This window comes from Chelonia mydas, chromosome 14 (assembly GCF_015237465.2).
Source record: "Chelonia mydas isolate rCheMyd1 chromosome 14, rCheMyd1.pri.v2, whole genome shotgun sequence".
NCBI classification, from domain to species: Eukaryota; Metazoa; Chordata; order Testudines; family Cheloniidae; genus Chelonia; species Chelonia mydas.
This window is the reverse complement of record NC_051254.2, coordinates 16,250,293-16,267,154: the sequence shown is the minus strand read 5'-3', so window position 1 is coordinate 16,267,154 and position 16,862 is coordinate 16,250,293. Positions and strand designations below refer to the sequence as shown.

The 16,862-nt window shown below is 49.3% G+C and overlaps 1 protein-coding gene and 1 long non-coding RNA gene across 6 annotated transcripts in view; one reads left to right on the top strand and one right to left on the bottom strand.

Annotated features, from left to right (window-relative positions):
- Positions 1–7,921: 7,921 nt before the first annotated feature.
- On the bottom strand, positions 7,922–13,757 carry LOC114022546. The gene is made up of 3 exons (XR_005227646.2): positions 13,628–13,757; positions 12,148–12,328; positions 7,922–11,765 (listed from the first exon to the last, which is right to left on the bottom strand). It is a non-coding gene; the product is annotated as an uncharacterized LOC114022546 (long non-coding RNA).
- Positions 13,720–16,862, top strand: part of PRPSAP1 (phosphoribosyl pyrophosphate synthetase associated protein 1) — a 42,371-nt gene continuing 39,228 nt past the window's right edge. The window contains exons 1-2 of one of the 5 annotated variants that reach the window (XM_027834643.3): positions 13,720–13,857; positions 15,100–15,211. In XM_027834643.3, coding sequence (XP_027690444.1) covers positions 15,129–15,211 — 83 coding nt within the window. In that variant the 5' untranslated portion in view covers positions 13,720–13,857; positions 15,100–15,128. Of the gene's footprint in view, positions 13,858–13,881; positions 15,212–16,862 lie in introns of those variants that run through there. The other 4 variants (XM_043528658.1, XM_007072535.4, XM_037914148.2 and 1 more) reach the window with 4 other exon arrangements.

The window sequence follows — 16,862 nt, the reverse complement described above, 5'->3', positions numbered from 1 at the left end:
GGGTAGGAATCATTGTCCCCACTTTATGGATTGGGAAACCAAGGCACAGAAAGCTAAGTGACTTGCCCACGGTCATCAAGCACTCCTTGGTAGAGCTGGGAATGGATGCTAGGACTTCTGGCTCCCATTCCTAATCCATTAGACCATGTCACTTCCTATTTAAAATATAAAAAGAAAAGGAGTACTTGTGGCACCTTAGAGACTAACCAATTTATTTGAGCATAAGCTTTCGTGAGCTACAGCTCACTTCATCGGATATATATACAACATGCCAAATCCATCCCAAGGGTAATTCCACGGGCTTTACAGGTGCTCATTTGGCTCCATACTGTGCATTTTAAATGAAACACGGGTATCCCTCTTCTGAGGGCGAATTCAGACCCTTCGTCTTGGCTTTTGGGCTAAAATCAAGCCTAATATCCATGTGATGTGTCTGGGGGTGATGTGTCTGTCCTGCCCCAGGGGAAAAATCCCCTAGTTCATCTTGGTGCATCTACAACCATGATAGCCTTTCCTATGTGCAGTTGTTGGGGCCTATTTTTGAGGCATGCTGCTGCCCCCTTGAGGAAGTTCTGTGCAGCTGCTTCTTGAAGTTCCTTTATGGGAAGAAGATGCATGAAGACATCCTGGGGAAAAAAAATCAGCTTTCCAAAAGCTTATGCAAAAATACTTGCTTTGTTTTCTAATTTGTGTTCCTAAAATAACTTGCTCTCCTCCCCCTCCCCGAGCTCTTCCTTTTGAAGGGCAACATTTGCAACTTAGCGATGCTCTTCATGGCAGCTTCTTAGCCACAAAGTGACCATGACTGATGTTAGATGATTGTGTCCCTCAGCAAGGGGAGAGGACACTGAGGGTTGTTACTTCTAAATGAGAAGGTTTGCTATTATTGTAACATTCAGGAGCTCAACTCTCTGTATGCAGAAGGGGGAGAATACTGGGAGCAAGGGGGATTTCTGTGACCTGACAAGCAGAGAGTGCAATGATTCAGACTGGGTTTGAGGGTTCTCATTGCTTGTTGCCCTAAAGCCCAGATTAATGTAGCATGCCTGGCTGCATTAGAACAAGTTATTAAAAATGCTATTTTCTCCTTCAAGGCAATCAGCAAATCCAGGCAGCTGATCCCCTTGGCTTTCTTTTTTTAAACCTACAATCTGAAAACAAATCAGCGTGTGAAGCCGAGATTTCTGTGTCTCTCTCTCAATATATGGAGGGATAAGCAGGGATAAAATAACCTGATCAAGTGATGCCTGAGTGAAAAACCCAAAACAATATCTTGGGTAAGGGAAGAGAAGGCAGAGGTGCTCCTACGAAACTTTAGGGGACACAGCAGAAGGGACATTGCTGGAACAATCATCTCTGTGATTGCAGGTTTCTGACTGCAGTGTGAAAGAGGCATCTTGGGCCACAGGCAAAGATGTGAGGATCAAGGGTTTCGCTGTACAGCTATCAATGCCTATTTCTGTTACACCAAAGTATTTAAAATGCTAGCGGATCTGTAACCCCTTCAGTGGCTCGAGCCGATGTTTAAAGTATTGGTATTTCCAAAAAAGTGCCTCTATAAAAACAGACCTTCTCACTCAGTTGCCTGTGTGTCTTTGAGTCACATCAGCTCATTTTATTGACACAACTAAACTGTTACTCTTCTTAGCATCACAAGGGAAGATGATTTAGTGGTTAAGCCACTAGACTGGGTTGACCTCCATTCCTGGCTCTGCCACTGACTTCTTGTGTGACCTTGGGCAAGTCATTTTAATCTCTCTGGGTCTCCGCTTCCTATATATAAAATAGGGACGAGAAGCCTTCCTTTGTCTGTCTTTGTCTGTTTAGACTGTAATCTCTTTGGGGCAGCACTGCTTCCTATTATGTGTCTGTACGGTGCCTAGGACAATGGGGCCAGGCCTCCAGACATGGTGGTAATAATACAAACAAAAAGCTGATGCTGCTAGAGGAAAGTGAGTGAGCTGGAGTCTGTCCTGACTTGTACAACAATAACCCAGCTACTGAGTCCTAATCATGGGACGTTTCTTACCAAGGATGATGGAAGGGGGAAAATGAGCCTGGCTCAGATTCTAGGTTATCTGTCTTGGAATGGTTTCAGAGTAACAGCCGTGTTAGTCTGTATTCGTAAAAAGAAAAGGAGTACTTGTGGCACCTTAGAGACTAACCAGTTTATTTGAGCATGAGCTTTCGTGAGCTACAGCTCACTTCATCGGATGCATAGCATATCGTGGAAACTGCAGAAGACATTATATACACACAGAGACCATGAAACAAAACTGGTTACCAACAGGAGAGTGGGGTGGGAGGAAGTTTTGTTTCATGGTCTCTGTGTGTATATAATGTCTTCTGCAGTTTCCACGATATGCTATGCATCCGATGAAGTGAGCTGTAGCTCACGAAAGCTTATGCTCAAATAAATTGGTTAGTCTCTAAGGTGCCACAAGTACTCCCTTTCTTTTTACTGGTGGTGTAGTTACAGTTAAATTCCACCAGATGTCACAATGAGGGAAAATGTGATGTAATTGCCCGAGAGACCTGTAATCCCACTGCCTGGGGCAGGGAGAAGTGGGGAAGATCTGCCTTGATTATCCCAGTCAGTCAACATACCCTTCCTGAGAGCTGGCTTCATTAGGGGCTATGTCCCTCAGGGATCACCTTACTGCATCTGATCACACTCCAGTGTCTAGGACCCTTGGGACATTTTCAAGCCTCTATGCACCGTTTAAACCTATGGCTAGTACCATATAGATCCTCCTCATCCTCCCCTTGGGATCAGGGGAGCATGGCACCTCCTCCTTGTACACCGTATTCATGTTATTTCCAAGGAAGACTCAACACCTCTCAATGTGGACTTTAAAATGCTCCATAAAGCCTGCGCCGGGGATTGAGCGCTCACACTCTGGGGAAGGGAGGGTCTCATGTCCTGTCACCTTCCAGGTGACTAAACAGTGTTGACAGATGCCAAAGGGAATCCAGCCCTCCTCAGAGCTTCACGAGTCGAGAGCCGGTCCCTGCCCTGAGGAGTCTACAGTTTGGTTCAGGAATAACAGATTGAAGAATGGCAACAGACAAAATGGGGAAACTGGCAAAACAAGGGTTGCAATGGTAGGAGAGCATTATTATTATTATTTATTTACTGTGTGTATTATCGGAGCACCTAGAAGCCCCAGTCCTGGACCAGGACCCCATTCTGCTAAGCGCTGTACAAACAGAACCAAAAGACTGTCTCTGCCCCAAGGCGCTTCCAGTCTAACTACAAGACAAGAGATACCAGATGGATATAGACAGACGGGGGAGTTCAAGTGGACAACAGGACGATATTGGTCAGCATGGCAGGCAGTGTAATTAGCTATCATGGGGTTACATTACTGTAAAGTCCCAGCACTGAGGGTTGAGGGGACAAAATGGGATAAGAGGGCAGCAGAAAATGGGGATCATCAGGGCACAGAACAGACTCTTTATTCTGTACACGTTTCTACACTGTGCTCCTCTGAGCAGCTTAGTCCTTGGGGTGGTTTTTCTAGTGGTGGTATTAAGCCCCTGTCTGATGGGACATGCCCCCCTCCCACTGATAGGAAGGTTAACAAGTGTGCCTGCACTGGGGCAGTGCCGATTAGGCACACCTGCTGGACATGCACCACATGGCGAAGGCGAGTGTAAAAAGTTGAAACTGGCCCTGGAAAGGGGGAGTTTGCTTAGGCATAAGGAGGCTGCTGGGGAGCCCCAGTAGAAGGGGAGCCTAGCTAGAGGCAATGGCTAGCTTTTCCTCCCCATCTCCACTTTGGATGGGGCAAACTGACACTACAAGGGGCCTGGGAGGGCTGCTTCCCACCTGTGGCGGGACTGGGGAATGCCTCCAGGGACTACATGCAGATGAGCTGTAACTGGACTCTGAAAAGACCCTGGAAGTCAGCTGAACTCCTGCGGGGAACAATGAGAGTACCCAGGAGTGGCAAATGACTCAACAAGACCATGACCAAGCCCAGGCTGATGGTTGGTCAACTTCACCTTGGAATACCATGTTCGAAACCCATGGCAGAGGAAAGAGTGACCAACGCTTTGTAAAACTAGAGACAAATGAAGATAAAATGTAGCCTGGATCAACAACAAAACCAAACCCCTCATGTGCTCTTGGACTGAAATTGGGAGAAGGAGATGCTCCGCAAACACTACAGAAGATTGCAGGTGACATGTATTATCAGGAGATTTCTGGCAAGAAATGAGCTGGCCTCCTTGGAGCGTGAGGCCCCGATTGGCTGATCCATCACTCTCTCAGGTTCAACTCCCTGGACTGACGATACATCAGATAACTGAGCACCTGGCAGGCCACCGGCCTATATATGTCTGAGTACCCTCAACTCCCATAGACTTAGTGGGGTGGAGCGCTCTAAGCACAATGCAGGACCAGGACCATGGCTTGGCTTGCAAGGATACATTTAAAAAATGAATTTCAAAAGGACCCTGTTGACATTTGTTCCCAACATTTCCTTTGATTTCTATCATCTGACGCTCTTCATAGAATATCAGGGTTGGAAGGGACCTCGGGAATGACCAGAAAATTAAAATCATCTAAGCTAGTAAATAGTTTAGAGCCCCTGGCTAGAAATTCATTTGTCAGGGTCTGAAAATGAATATTGTAAAATCTAGAGAGACAAGGTGGGTGAGGTTAGGTAATACCTTTGATTGGACCTGGTGAGGGAGACAAGCTTCCAAGCTACACAGAGTTCTTCTTCAGGTCTGGGAAACATATTCAGAATGTCACAACTATATAGAAGGTGGAACAGATTGTTCAGCGTAAGTAGTTAGCATGTATTGCATGGGACCATTCAAGGTGAAGCTTGGTGTAAGCTCCAAAGCTTGTCTCTCTCACCAACAGAAGTTGGTCCAATAAAAAATATGACCTAATATCCTGGGATCAGCACAGCTACAACAACACCGCATGCATTGTAAAATCTATTTCTGAATCTCGACTTTTCCACTCATTACAGCTTCGAACAAACTCCAGAGCCTGGTTCTCTGTGGGAGATTCACTGCATGCATGCAAATTCTCAAAACAGACCTGGCACTGGGCCTTGGGTGGCTTCTCTGCCGAGGGTTAATGTCATCCTCTATTCGCCCACAAGTAGAGTAAAAAACCCCAAGCTTCCCCCTCTCTGTAATATTTGATTTAACCATTGGTACCCCTCTCCCCCAATAGGTTTTTAGGTGGAGGGAGAAATTGACTATTATTGATACTTAAAATCTAATCCAGGCATAGTCAATAGGTGGACCATGGGCCAAATCTGGCCCACCAAACACTTTTGAATGGACCCCAAAATCTTTTTATTTACTAATTATTATTTATTATTATCATCATCATTGTTATCATTTTTATTATTATTCTATCTGGAGTCTTGACCTTGACTATGCCTTGACCAAGACATTTGAACCTTGACCTAGAGATGGAGCATGCTAGCAGTATTTGGAAAGAAACAGCATTTAACTAACCAGCAATAATGCATGTCCACTCCAGGGAACCTGAGACTGGAAGAGAAGCTGCAGCTACTGGCTAAATATAGTGTTCCTGAAAGAGACAATGCTGTGGAAAGCAGAGAGACAATGGCCTGTAATGGGGCTGTTCTGCATCCTAACCCTTAGGACGCCAGCACTTTCCACGCTGCCCACTGCACGAATACTTAGGAGGATGTTCTCCAAACAGTCTTAAAAGAATACTGGCAAAGTTGGCAGGTCCTGAATGAGACCCCTCTTTTCAATTCTTGCGTAGCTGCAAAACCATGCTGTAATTGTCTGCATGTTGTCCAGAAAAATAGGCCAGTAGCTAACAGGCCCAATTGTATAATAATGAACTTACCTAATGGCTGTCTTGGAAAACGGTCAGGAAAACCTACTGCCCAGGACAAAAAACATTTGGCGCTACCCCTCCAATGAGGATAATAAAATTAATGCTCTTTTACTTGCCCATCAACTGAAAAACAATTACTTGCCCTAGAGAAGTGGGCGGGTAGAATTGTGTGAGGCTCTATTGCAATAGAAAATTTACTATGCATACTTAATTATCAAATAAATCCTTCAGGGCCCAATCCTGTGACAGGCTGAGTCCCTTGATCTACCCCCAGGGGAGCTGAGGGTACCTGGTACTTTGCAGTATCTGATGTTTCTCAGGCCAGTTCCCGAGAGAGGAACATACACAACACATAAATCAATGCCCCAACTGGCAGTTTACATTGTTGGCAGCCTCAGCACAGAGGCCAAGAGTTGAAAGAGACCTGGAGACTGATACGGAGACCAATTATAGTGTTTCAAGGTTTTGTAGCCTGCACGTCAGGATTGAGACAGGGCAGCAATGGCAAAAGTCAAGGATAGAGAGAGGTTATTCTACAGGGACCCGTGGGACTGGCAACCTTCAGGACTGTCCTTTAGTTCCTCTCACAGCACTAATCTCCTATGGGAAAGTGATTCAGAGGAACAAACAAATCATCCCAGCAGGACAGGCCAATCTGCACCCGCCCCTGAACTCCTTTATTGGCTGCCCATTAAACAAGGCATCACATTTAAATTCCTCAAAGCCCACAAATTCTGCATGTCTAGATCTTGGATGCTGTCTCCTATTCCATCCCTCCCTTGACCCATCTTCTCCTGCCAGTGTTTGAACCCAAGCTGCTAGGCCAGGGGTGGGCAAACTATGGCCTGCGGGCCAGATCTGGCCCGCCACCCATTTTAATCTGGCCCTTGAGCTCCCAGAAGGGTCGGGGGGCACTCCATGTGGCTCCTGGAAGCAGCGGCATGTCCTTTACCTCAAACAGCTCCCGGAAACAGCGGCATGTCCCCTCTCTGGCTCCTATGCATAGGGGTAGCCAGGGGGTTCCGCTTTGCACGCTGCCCCTGCCCCAAGCACCTCCCCCACAGGGGTGGTGCCTGCGGACGGGGCAGCGCGCAGAGCCTCCTGGTCGCACTTCCACGTAGGAGCCGGAGAGGGGACATGCCGCTGTTTCCGGGAGCCATTTGAGGTATGCGCCACCTGGAGCACCACCCTCCTACACCCCAAACTCCTCATCCCCAGCCCCACCCCAGAGCCCCCCCCCCCCCCACAGCCGGAGCCCTCATGCCCCCCCGCACCCCAACCCCAATTTTGTGAGCATTCATGGCCCGCCATACAATTTCTATTCCCAGATGTGGCCCTCGGGCCAAAAGTTTGTCCACCCCTGTCCTGGGGCAACCTGTCTGTGCTGGGAATGACACAGTGAAGGCAGGGAACTGTCCAGTCTGGGAATACCCCAGGCAGAAGGGAGAGATGTGTGTTTCCACCCAAGAGAGGCAACAGCTGGGGAGCTGAAAGCATAGAGCAGGTGCCCTGGCTGGACCTCTGAAGGGGATGCCCTGATCTGTGACAAGCATGTCTAGCCATGGTGCCTTAGCCAGAGATGACCCTGATGATGGCTTTGATGGAGAAATGTTTTCAGTCCTATGTGTCAAGGCTAACCTCCGTAGGATTAGCCAATGTCAGTATATATATATATATATTTAAATGTAAGCCATACAACCCTGTGCTAAAGTATAATTTAAAGTGTTGATTTTTGTAAACATTTTCTGGAATATATATCTACATAACTGTTCTAGGCTTGTCATGTTTGGTACGATTGTGTTTGTAGGAGAAAGGGCTTTCGGATGATATGCAACTTGACCCATTTCTAACACTGTACTATCAAAACTTCCACCAACCAGAGGACCTGGAGCCGGAAGCCAGGTGACAGCGAGTCCCCCGCATACGACAGAGGGTGACTCCATTGAAATTATGATTCTGTAGATTTTTATTAATTGAATGACACCCCTGTTACTTGTTCATGTAATGAGATTTTACTGCCTTTTGCTCCAAGACTAAATTCCCTCCCCCGCCCCCCTTTCTCCAAAGCCTGGGAGAATAGATCAACTTTGCAGTATGCCTTAAGAGTCAACAGGGGCAGGCTCTATCAGCCCACGAGTGGGGTGGTGAGTTCCAGAGCTAGAGGCCCTCTTTGCTTTCTGCCTCAGCCTCTCTCTCGGTTCTTGTCTGTTCTCAGTTTGTGTCATTCCTCTCGCACGCACAGTCATTGCACCTGGTCACAATACCCAGTACTAGTTTCTAGGCAGACTCTATTAGGCTTTGTTTTAAGTGTGGCCTCCTTAACTGTCCCGGATGTCTATCTTAACTGAAGGTCTTGTGTGCACATGTCAGTTTGAATGTGGTTTCAACTCAACCCCTAACAAGGTTTCACGGGCTGACCAGTCTTGAATCCCTGCTCTTTCTCTGTCCCATTCCTATCTCCCTACATTTTACCGTGCTGTACCCTAGGTGTGGTATACCAATCCCTGTTCAAGGCTGTTAACCCCACTCTTCACTCATTTCCTCTTAAAAACCCACTTCTTCTCCAAAGCCCACAAAAACCAGTTCATCTCTGTACAAGGAAGAACCCAAAAGCCCTACTAGGGCTCTGAATTCCCTCTTCTAAATTCCCCAGTTTATACAACCCTCAGCGTTGCTGAGCTCTTCAGAGAAGGGTTGCTCTTTGTGTCTTGTACAGCACCAAGCACATTATGGACACTAAACAGCCATCAACAATAGGGAAATCTTTCCTCAGAGTCCAGTCCGACACATTGTGGCAGGACTTCACCATCCAGACAGGCTCAATCAGATCAACTTTGCTTCCCAGGACAAATTATCACTATTTCCAGCCTTCCAGAGTCACCTCAGCTTCTGCATGCTAGGCTGCCAGCAAACAGTTTCAGACATCACCTTCCCCATGGGTCCCCCTGCTCTCATCCCCCTCTCACTCACACTCGCACAGCAATAATTCGCATGGAGTCTGCACTCACTCCCTGTGTCTGAATGAAACAAGGCCTGGTATAGTTTCACAGCAAACCAACCCCATAATGCAGAGTGAGCAACAGAACCCTGTATTTTGGGCTTGCAAACTGAAGCAGCTGTCTCCAGGAACATGTGCAAGCGTATCAGTACCGCTTTGCTGCATACAAATAAAGAGCGCTACAGACGTAGAAGAGCATTTTGTATAGACTCTGGAGCTGTGTGGGACCTGGCGTCCTTTGGGAGCGCCTTTCTCCTGGTGTGAAGAATAATAACAAGCTCTGACCACGTGCTTTTCAGCAGTAGATGTGCATGACTTCTACACATCTACATTATCAATAACAATACCTCGCTTTCATAGAGTGTTATTCAGCAGTGCTTTAAAGGAAGCCGAGAGGGGAAGTGACTTGCTGCCAGCCACTGACCGGCTGGGTGAGCTTGGGCACAGCTGCAAATAGTTCTCCAGAGCCCCAGCTCCGTGCTCTGTTTCCCAGGTCTCTTTACCTCCCCAGGTGACACCCGAGCAGCAGAAGCACTCAAGCTGGCAGACCTTCTGCTTTAAATGGAAGGGCATTGTCGGGGGGGGGACGGACACTTCAACTCTGGAACTCACTTCCCCACTCTTGGTCTGACAGAGCCTGGGTCTGTTGATCTTCAGCGCACACTGCCCAGCCTAGCTATGCTCCCAGATTTTGGGGAAAGGGATGGAATTGAAGAAATCAAGAGTGGGCAATTCCGAACCCTGAATGGGTGAAGAGTTCTTAAATCTCTGATGCACAGAGAGCAATGGTGGCTGGAAAATTCAGAGAAAGCTGAGCCAAGCCATCATTGGAGAGACATTTGAAAGAGCAGTTACTGGAGTCTTTTGCTACCACAGTCTCAGAGACCCATCATTAAAATCATGTGCAATTAAGGATTTAAAGAAATAGGGACCACACCCTTTGCTACTTCTTTAAGATGCAGGCTGTGGGGTCTGCCCCTTTGCTAACCTTTGCCCTTAGACCTAGCTCAGGCACAGCTAATGAGGGGCCAGAACACCCAGAGACAATGACCCTTCCTAGCGTAGGAGATCTTCCAAACAAATTTTTTTGAAAACCCAGTGTGAGGACTAGAGCCTTCACTAGAACTGCGTTTCCAAAAAATGTAGCTTTTCTATGGAGTACGTCTACACACAATAAAACCCCCACAGCAGCAAGTCTCAGAGCCCAGGTCAAGTGACTCGGGCTCATGGAGCTTGCACTTACAGGGTGAAAAAAAAGGAGTGTATATGTTCCAGCTCGGGCTGGAACCTGAGCTCCGAGACCACCTCCTGTTGCTGGGTTTCACAGCTTGGGCTCCAGCCCAAGTAGGAATGTCTACCCTGCTATTTTCAGCCTCAGAGGGTGAGCCCGAGCAGTTGACCTGGACTTTGACACTTGCTGCCGTGTGTTTGTTTTTTTGGCAGTTGCGATCCCTCGTCAAAGGGACGTTTGCTCAGTGGGAACTTAGTAGTGCTGACAGAGCAGATGTCATACAGGGAGAAAGTTGGGCATGCTCTCCTGCAGTAACATATTTGGAGGGGAAGGTCAGTGTGGAGTTACCTAATACCCGCCCTCATTCCTGCCTTCCAGCCCTCAACAGTTCCTGCCTGATCCGTGGAAGGAACATCAAGTCTCTGTCCTGCCCCAACCAGGCTACTGCTTCTAAAGAAGGGAGGGCGGAGCAGTGCAGGAGAGTATGGGGAGGAAAAGAGGGGTCAAAGCTGCAATTGTCTAATCGCACAAACCCAAACACCCTCGATCTGCCCCTTCTCCAAGACCCTGCCCCCACTCCAACCCCGCTACCTCCATCGCTCAGTCTCCCCCACACTCACTCACTTTCACCAGGCTGGGGCAAGGGTTGGGGTGCGGAAGGGCGGTCAGGGTGCAGCCTCCAAGGAGGAGTTTGGGTGCAGGAGGGGGCTCAGGGCTGAGGCAGAGGGTTAGGGTGCAGGAGGGGGTTCAGGTGCAGGAGGGGGTTCTGACCTGGGGCAGGAGTTTCAGGGTGCAGGCTCTGGGAGGGAGTTTGGGTGTGTGAGGGGGCTCAGGACTGGGGGCTGGTGTGCAGGGTGGGTTCGGGATCTGGGAGAGAGTTTGAGTGTGAGAGGGGACTCAGAGCTGGGGCAGGGGGTTGGGTTGCGGCAGGGGGTTTGGGGTGCAGACTCTGGCTGGGTGGCGCTTACCTCAGGTAGCTCCTGGAAGCGGTGGCATGTCCGGCAGCGGCTCCTAGGCTCACAGGTGGCCGTGCGCGCTGCTCCTGCCTGCAAGCACCACCCCCGCAGCTCCCATTGGCCACAGTTCCCCATTCCTGGCCAATGGAGCTGCTGAGGCAGTGTGCAGAGATGCCCTGGCTGAGCCTCCACCTAGGAGCCTTTGCTGGACATGTCGCTGTTTCTAGGAGCAGCATGGAGTCAGGGCAAGTAGGAAGCCTGCCTTAGCCCCTTTGTGCCGCTGGATTTTTAGTGGCCTAAAATCTCCCGGATTGTCTTCACTAGCCTCCAGGAGATCGAGCCCAATTTTGGGAGACTCCTGGCCCAACCGAGAGGTTGGCAACCTAAACCTGCATGGTGTGGGAAGTAAAGAGGGCTACAGCTCTGTCCCTCCAAACCTTTCCCCATATCTATATCCTGCAATGTTTGTTCCCTCTTCAAAACATGCCTCAACTGATTCCATGTTAGTGCCTGCGTTCTCTGTCCAGCTCCTCAATCTGTGGGCCTCCACCAAAACCAGCTCTGCCCGTGGGACAGAGGACAAAGCTGGGCAGGAAGGATCTGTGCGGGCCGGACCAGCAGCTGGGAGGCGAAGGGATGATGCAGAGGCAATGAAAGGACTAACGTGCATCCAGTGCCTTCTGTGGCAGGTCCAGTCATGGCCAAGGAGCCAGAGGCAGTGGAGGGAGGACACCTGGGCTGTGGTAAATGAATGTGGTGAGAAATTATTTAAAACAAACAAACAACCCCAAGGAAATTAACTGCCCCAGAACTCTGTGAACTTTGTGAATGCAGAGTTAGAGCTCAAACCTCTGAAACCAGAAAGTAAAGGGTTAAGGTAACACAAATGTAAACCCCTGAAAACCAGGAAATACAGAGACAAGGCACATGTCAGCCCTGCAATGCAACCTTAACTCTGCCCTCCCCGAGCCATGCCCCAATATGCCAGTAACACCCATATGATCACTATGCCCTTACAGACGCTACAGCCCATCCTGGGAACAAAGCACAGCTGCCCCACCAGGGCAACCTCCTTCACCCTCGCCCTGAGGATTTCTTCTGAGACATTCATTTCACTTACCCTCTCATTGATCCCTGGAGACCGCTGACATTTATGTCACCAGACTGATGGCAATCCCTGAGGCAAGATCACCTCTCATCTTTCACAGCAACAACTCTGCCAATCTGCTCCAGCTACTCCCTCCACCTAATGGCAGTTGGAGCACATGTAGGCAAGTGCTGGAAGTCAGAGCTGTAGAACACTGGACAAACAATGGAACATTCTCTTAGTCATTCCTTGTGTCTACTTATTATGGCAAGCCCCCTCACTGAGCATATGGAGGAAGGATGGGCCAGTGGTTAGGGGCCTCACTTAGGACTTGGGAGACCCAGGTTCAATGCTGGAGCAAAGCGGCTCAGGTTAAGGGGCTGTTTAATTGTAGTGTAGACTTCTGGGCTTGGGCTGGAGCCTGTGAGGAGGGAGGGTCTCAGAGCTTGGGCTGCACCCTGAGCCCGAACATGTACCCTGTAGCAAAACAGGCTGGGAACCTGAGTCAGCTGGCACAAGCCAGCCGCAAGTTTTCATTGCAATGTACCTGAGTCTCTCCGTGCCTCAGGTCGTAGTGCTGGGGGCACAGAAAGTAGTGCCTCAGGGGGGTAGTAGTGTTGCCCTATTCCACAGGGGCAGTGTGAGGACAACTGAATCAAAGATTGTGAGGTGCTCACATAGCCTGAGGGGGCACCTTGATGGACAGAACCCCTCAGTGGCCCTGGCAGGAAGTTCAGTTTGTATTGTGGAGGTGATGTGTGCATTTTAACTTTGCATGTCCTGGTTTTCAGAGGTTTGAGTGTAGCTGAATGTGCTGTTCTGGAAGGGGATGAGACACCACCTGGCAACTTTGACTCTGGGTTAATGAAACTTTGGGACAGTTTATAACTGGGAACAGCTAGTACAAACACAATTTTAAAACCAAAGGGGATGGGACTAGATAAGTCAGGGAAGCCTTGCACAATACTTTTTGTGCAAGATTGAACATTCTCTTTGTACAGGGCTGAACAGATTTATTTCCTGCTATTCTTCCTTCTGCTACAGGCACCCAGGGAGATTTTGCATCATTCAGTCTCACGACAGGCTGCGGGAGTGGATCTTTACGGTGATCGTCGAGGTGGGAGTACGTTTTCTGGAGGGGATCTGGGCTGGCACCTTTCCCAAGAGGATGGAGGGTGGGATGAGAATTCTGTCCTCTCCCTTCAGTGTTGCAGGTTCCAATCCAATGCAGGACCAGGGCACACACATGCCTTCCCCACTGGGCGGCTCTTTGGTGGGTGGGTGTGATGATGAGTTTGGTGGGTCTCAGGCCAGTCCCCCCAGCGGGCAGCGTTAGCTGCAAGGTAACCCCCTGCCAGGGCAGGGCACTGAGCCCAGGAACCCCAGCGAGGTCTCCCTCCCCTGCTACCCCAACCCCTCACAGTCTGCAGACGGGTCAGCCCATCCAAGGACACCCGGCCCCAGCCCAGCCCAGCCCAGCCCTGCCCCCTCTCCCACAGCCCGCTGCCTTTACCATAGAGGCTGCGGTGAGCGTGATTACAGAGCGTCTGCTCCCTCCCTTCCGTTGAGCCTCCAGCCCGGCGGCCATCTTGGATCCGGGAAGCGAAGCCATAGCCACAGGGCGGGGAAATAAAAGGCCCCACCTGCGCCGCCCGGAGGTAGAACTCAGCCTAGGCTTCTTCCTATCTTATCCCCGCCTTAGGTGCCGGTCACGTGGAGGATAACTACGCTCCACCTCCATCGGTATCGATAATAGTTTAAGGCCCTCACTCAAGATGATTGCGCGGAAGGGGGAGGGGAAGGGCTGGAGGTCTAATTAGAAAATGGCCGCTGAAGTCAGGCGGCGCTCTAGCTTGGCAGCTCGGTGATCGTGCCAGCAACTTGGCGGAGGGGGCGCGCGGGCGCGCGCAGTGAGTCGGGGTCGGACTTGATCCTCGAGGCGGTTGCGGGCGGCGGCGGGTCGGGCTCGCGGGGCGGCCGCAGCAGCGCCGGATCTGCCTGAGGGGACCCTCCCAGCCTGGCCTTAAAGGGACTCGCTCGCCTGACTGCCCCTCGGCAGCCCCCCTGAGCCTCGGGGCCCCTCCCTCTTACTGCCCCCAGCTCCTCCTAGGATCCTCCCCTCCCGTCACCCTATTGCGCCCCCCCCCCCTTGGCGGCCTAAGCGGCGCCTCACCTCGTTGCCCCTCTTAGGCGCCTCACACGCTGCCCCTTTCCTATCGGGGGGGCCTCCTGTGCTCTACTGCCCACCCTTTGGGGGTTGTTTGTGGGCTCCCTGGGGCTGTATCCCCCTCCCCCAAGGTCCCTTGGCCTCTATTGTCCGCGGGGCATCTCAGCTGCCTCGGCTGAGACGTCCCCCCCTCCCCCTGTTTAAACGTGTTCTCCCCCCCCCCCCCCCGCATCGGCTTCTCCGGGCTTGCCCCAGGGGACGCGGCCTCTCCCGCTCTCCCCCTGTCGCTTGGATTTAACCCCCCCGGAGCTGCGCCTTTCCGATCTCCTCACCCTGCAGCCGCTCCCTCGGGGCGCTGTTTTCTCCTCTCCCCCCTCCCGTGTCTTGTTCGAGTCCTACGCTCCCAGCTCCAGCCCACCCATCAAAACTGGAAGCAAAAGGCCGAGCTTTCGGCTGCTCTAGGCCTGTTGAGTTGGGCCCCTGTACGCAAAGGGAGGAATTATTTCTTCTCCCACAGGTGGCGGGTTTTAGGGGTGGTGGACAAAAAGTTAACCCTGGGCTGACTGGTCCCTTTTTGAGCTCCCTTTGGAGACTGCCAGGTGGCCATCCGAGCCTGCTGCAGCTGCTGGTTTTTTATTTTATTTTTCCCCCCTTTCTTTTATACGTCAAGAGCAGCGGGCTGTGGAGATCCTGGCTTGCTGAGGGCTCACCCTTCTCCCCTCCCACCCCCTAAGGGGCGGTGATAGCGGTGGTGAGGTGGAAAAGGATGCCAAGAAAGCTGTTGTTGCCTTACAAATCTGTTTTTTCTCACTTTCGAGCTCCAAGGGGTTTGCATGATTCCTTGGCAATGAATGCAGCCAGAAGTGGCTACCGGGTCTTCTCGGCGAATTCCACAGCAGCTTGCACCGAGCTGGCAAAGACGATCACAGAGTAAGTTTCCTATTTCAACTTTGTTTCTTTCCCCCCTAGTACTCGCCATTAGTTGGGAGAGGCTTGCTTCAAATTAGTTCAAAAGGACATCCTGTTAAAAATCACATTACAGAAAAATCCCTTCCTTAACTATGTTACTAATCCCTCCTTACATGATTAAAACTGCCATCATTTAAAAAATCTAATTTACTTTTCCTTGTTGATGCTGACTGTTGGCAACTAAGTTTTTAAATAAGGAAAGTAGACCAGTTGGTTTAACTCCTTGTAGTTAATTTCACTTTCAGGTTCCTATCACCCTGCTGCAAAGGTTGGACTGCAGCAGAGAAATACTGAGAATTTTGCGTAGACTTAATTGAAATTTGTGATGTGTGTAACTGGTTTGCGGGATGCTTTTAAAAAAATATCTACTGAATTCTTTTTTGAGATACATAATTATAATTTTGCTAGTTGAAATCTTCAGCATTTACTAGAATGAGCAGTGTGCTCTGAGCTCATTCCTATTTCTTTACTAAACCCAGTAGGAGGCTGGAGTGTATGCTAATAAAAAGTCAGCTACACCCACTTTTAGGAGGAGTGGAAGAGGTGGCAATGTATGCTACCCAAAAAAAAAAGTTTAAGGACAGGTGTGTGCTTGTTCCTTAAGCCCACTTTCTAGACAGAATTTGGCCTTGATTTAGTGGAGAAATATTTTTAAGTCCTGTTTGCTGGGATATTTAGAAGCTTATCAAAACCTAGCTACAAAATGTGCTTTTGAATATGACTGGTTTATAAAACGTAACACACACATTTGTAGTTCTTTCTGTCATTTGCTTTGAGTGAAGTTGGGTTGAAATAGGATACAGTGCGTGGGAGCTTTCTGATATCAAAGTGGCTTTCCTAAAGAGTGGGCATTTGTTTATAGTTGAGCAGGGTGCAGCTGTCATCATCAAATCGGTTTTGGTCTCTTCCCCACTTACTCTTAGGTTCCATTCCACAATTTATAACAAACTCAAAATTGTATGGTGGGACCCAGTGCTTGTTTTTCAGTAATAGTGTCTTCACTAATGCACAGAGGCAGCTGGTACACCAATACTTATCTCGAAGGGATATATAACACAGAGATATTGGCAAATGAAGGCGTGCTGTGAACTTGGAGTACCGACAGACATGGTGGTGGCTAGTTGAATGGCTTGTCTAGCTTGTTAAATAAACCTTGTCCTGTACTTACAACAATAATCTCCTTTCAACTGAATGTATGGTGTGTTTGGGGTCAATGATCTTGGGTGTTCCAGGGGTGGGTGGAGATGTTGGCTTGTGTATATTTATCGGTGGAGTGCATCTTTTGAAAAGAAAAAGGTGAAATGCTTAATTTTCTCTCCACAAAGCTGTTTCTAATATTCTCAAGCATGTAGCTATACAATTCTGAGTATAAAGGTTTTGAATACTTTTTATCCTTACAAACTTTATTTCAGTGCAACGAATCGATCATGCTTTTACCAATGCCTATTCTCTTATCTTAAAAATCTCTCTCTTGAACATGGTATTCTGCAACAGCTCCTGAAGGGTGAGGAAGCAGCTTCCAAAGTCTTCAGTATTTGAATAGTAAGCAGCTGACTTGCTTCACCAGGTCTTTGGGCTTTCTTTTTTCTTTTAACAACTGAACTTTCACTGA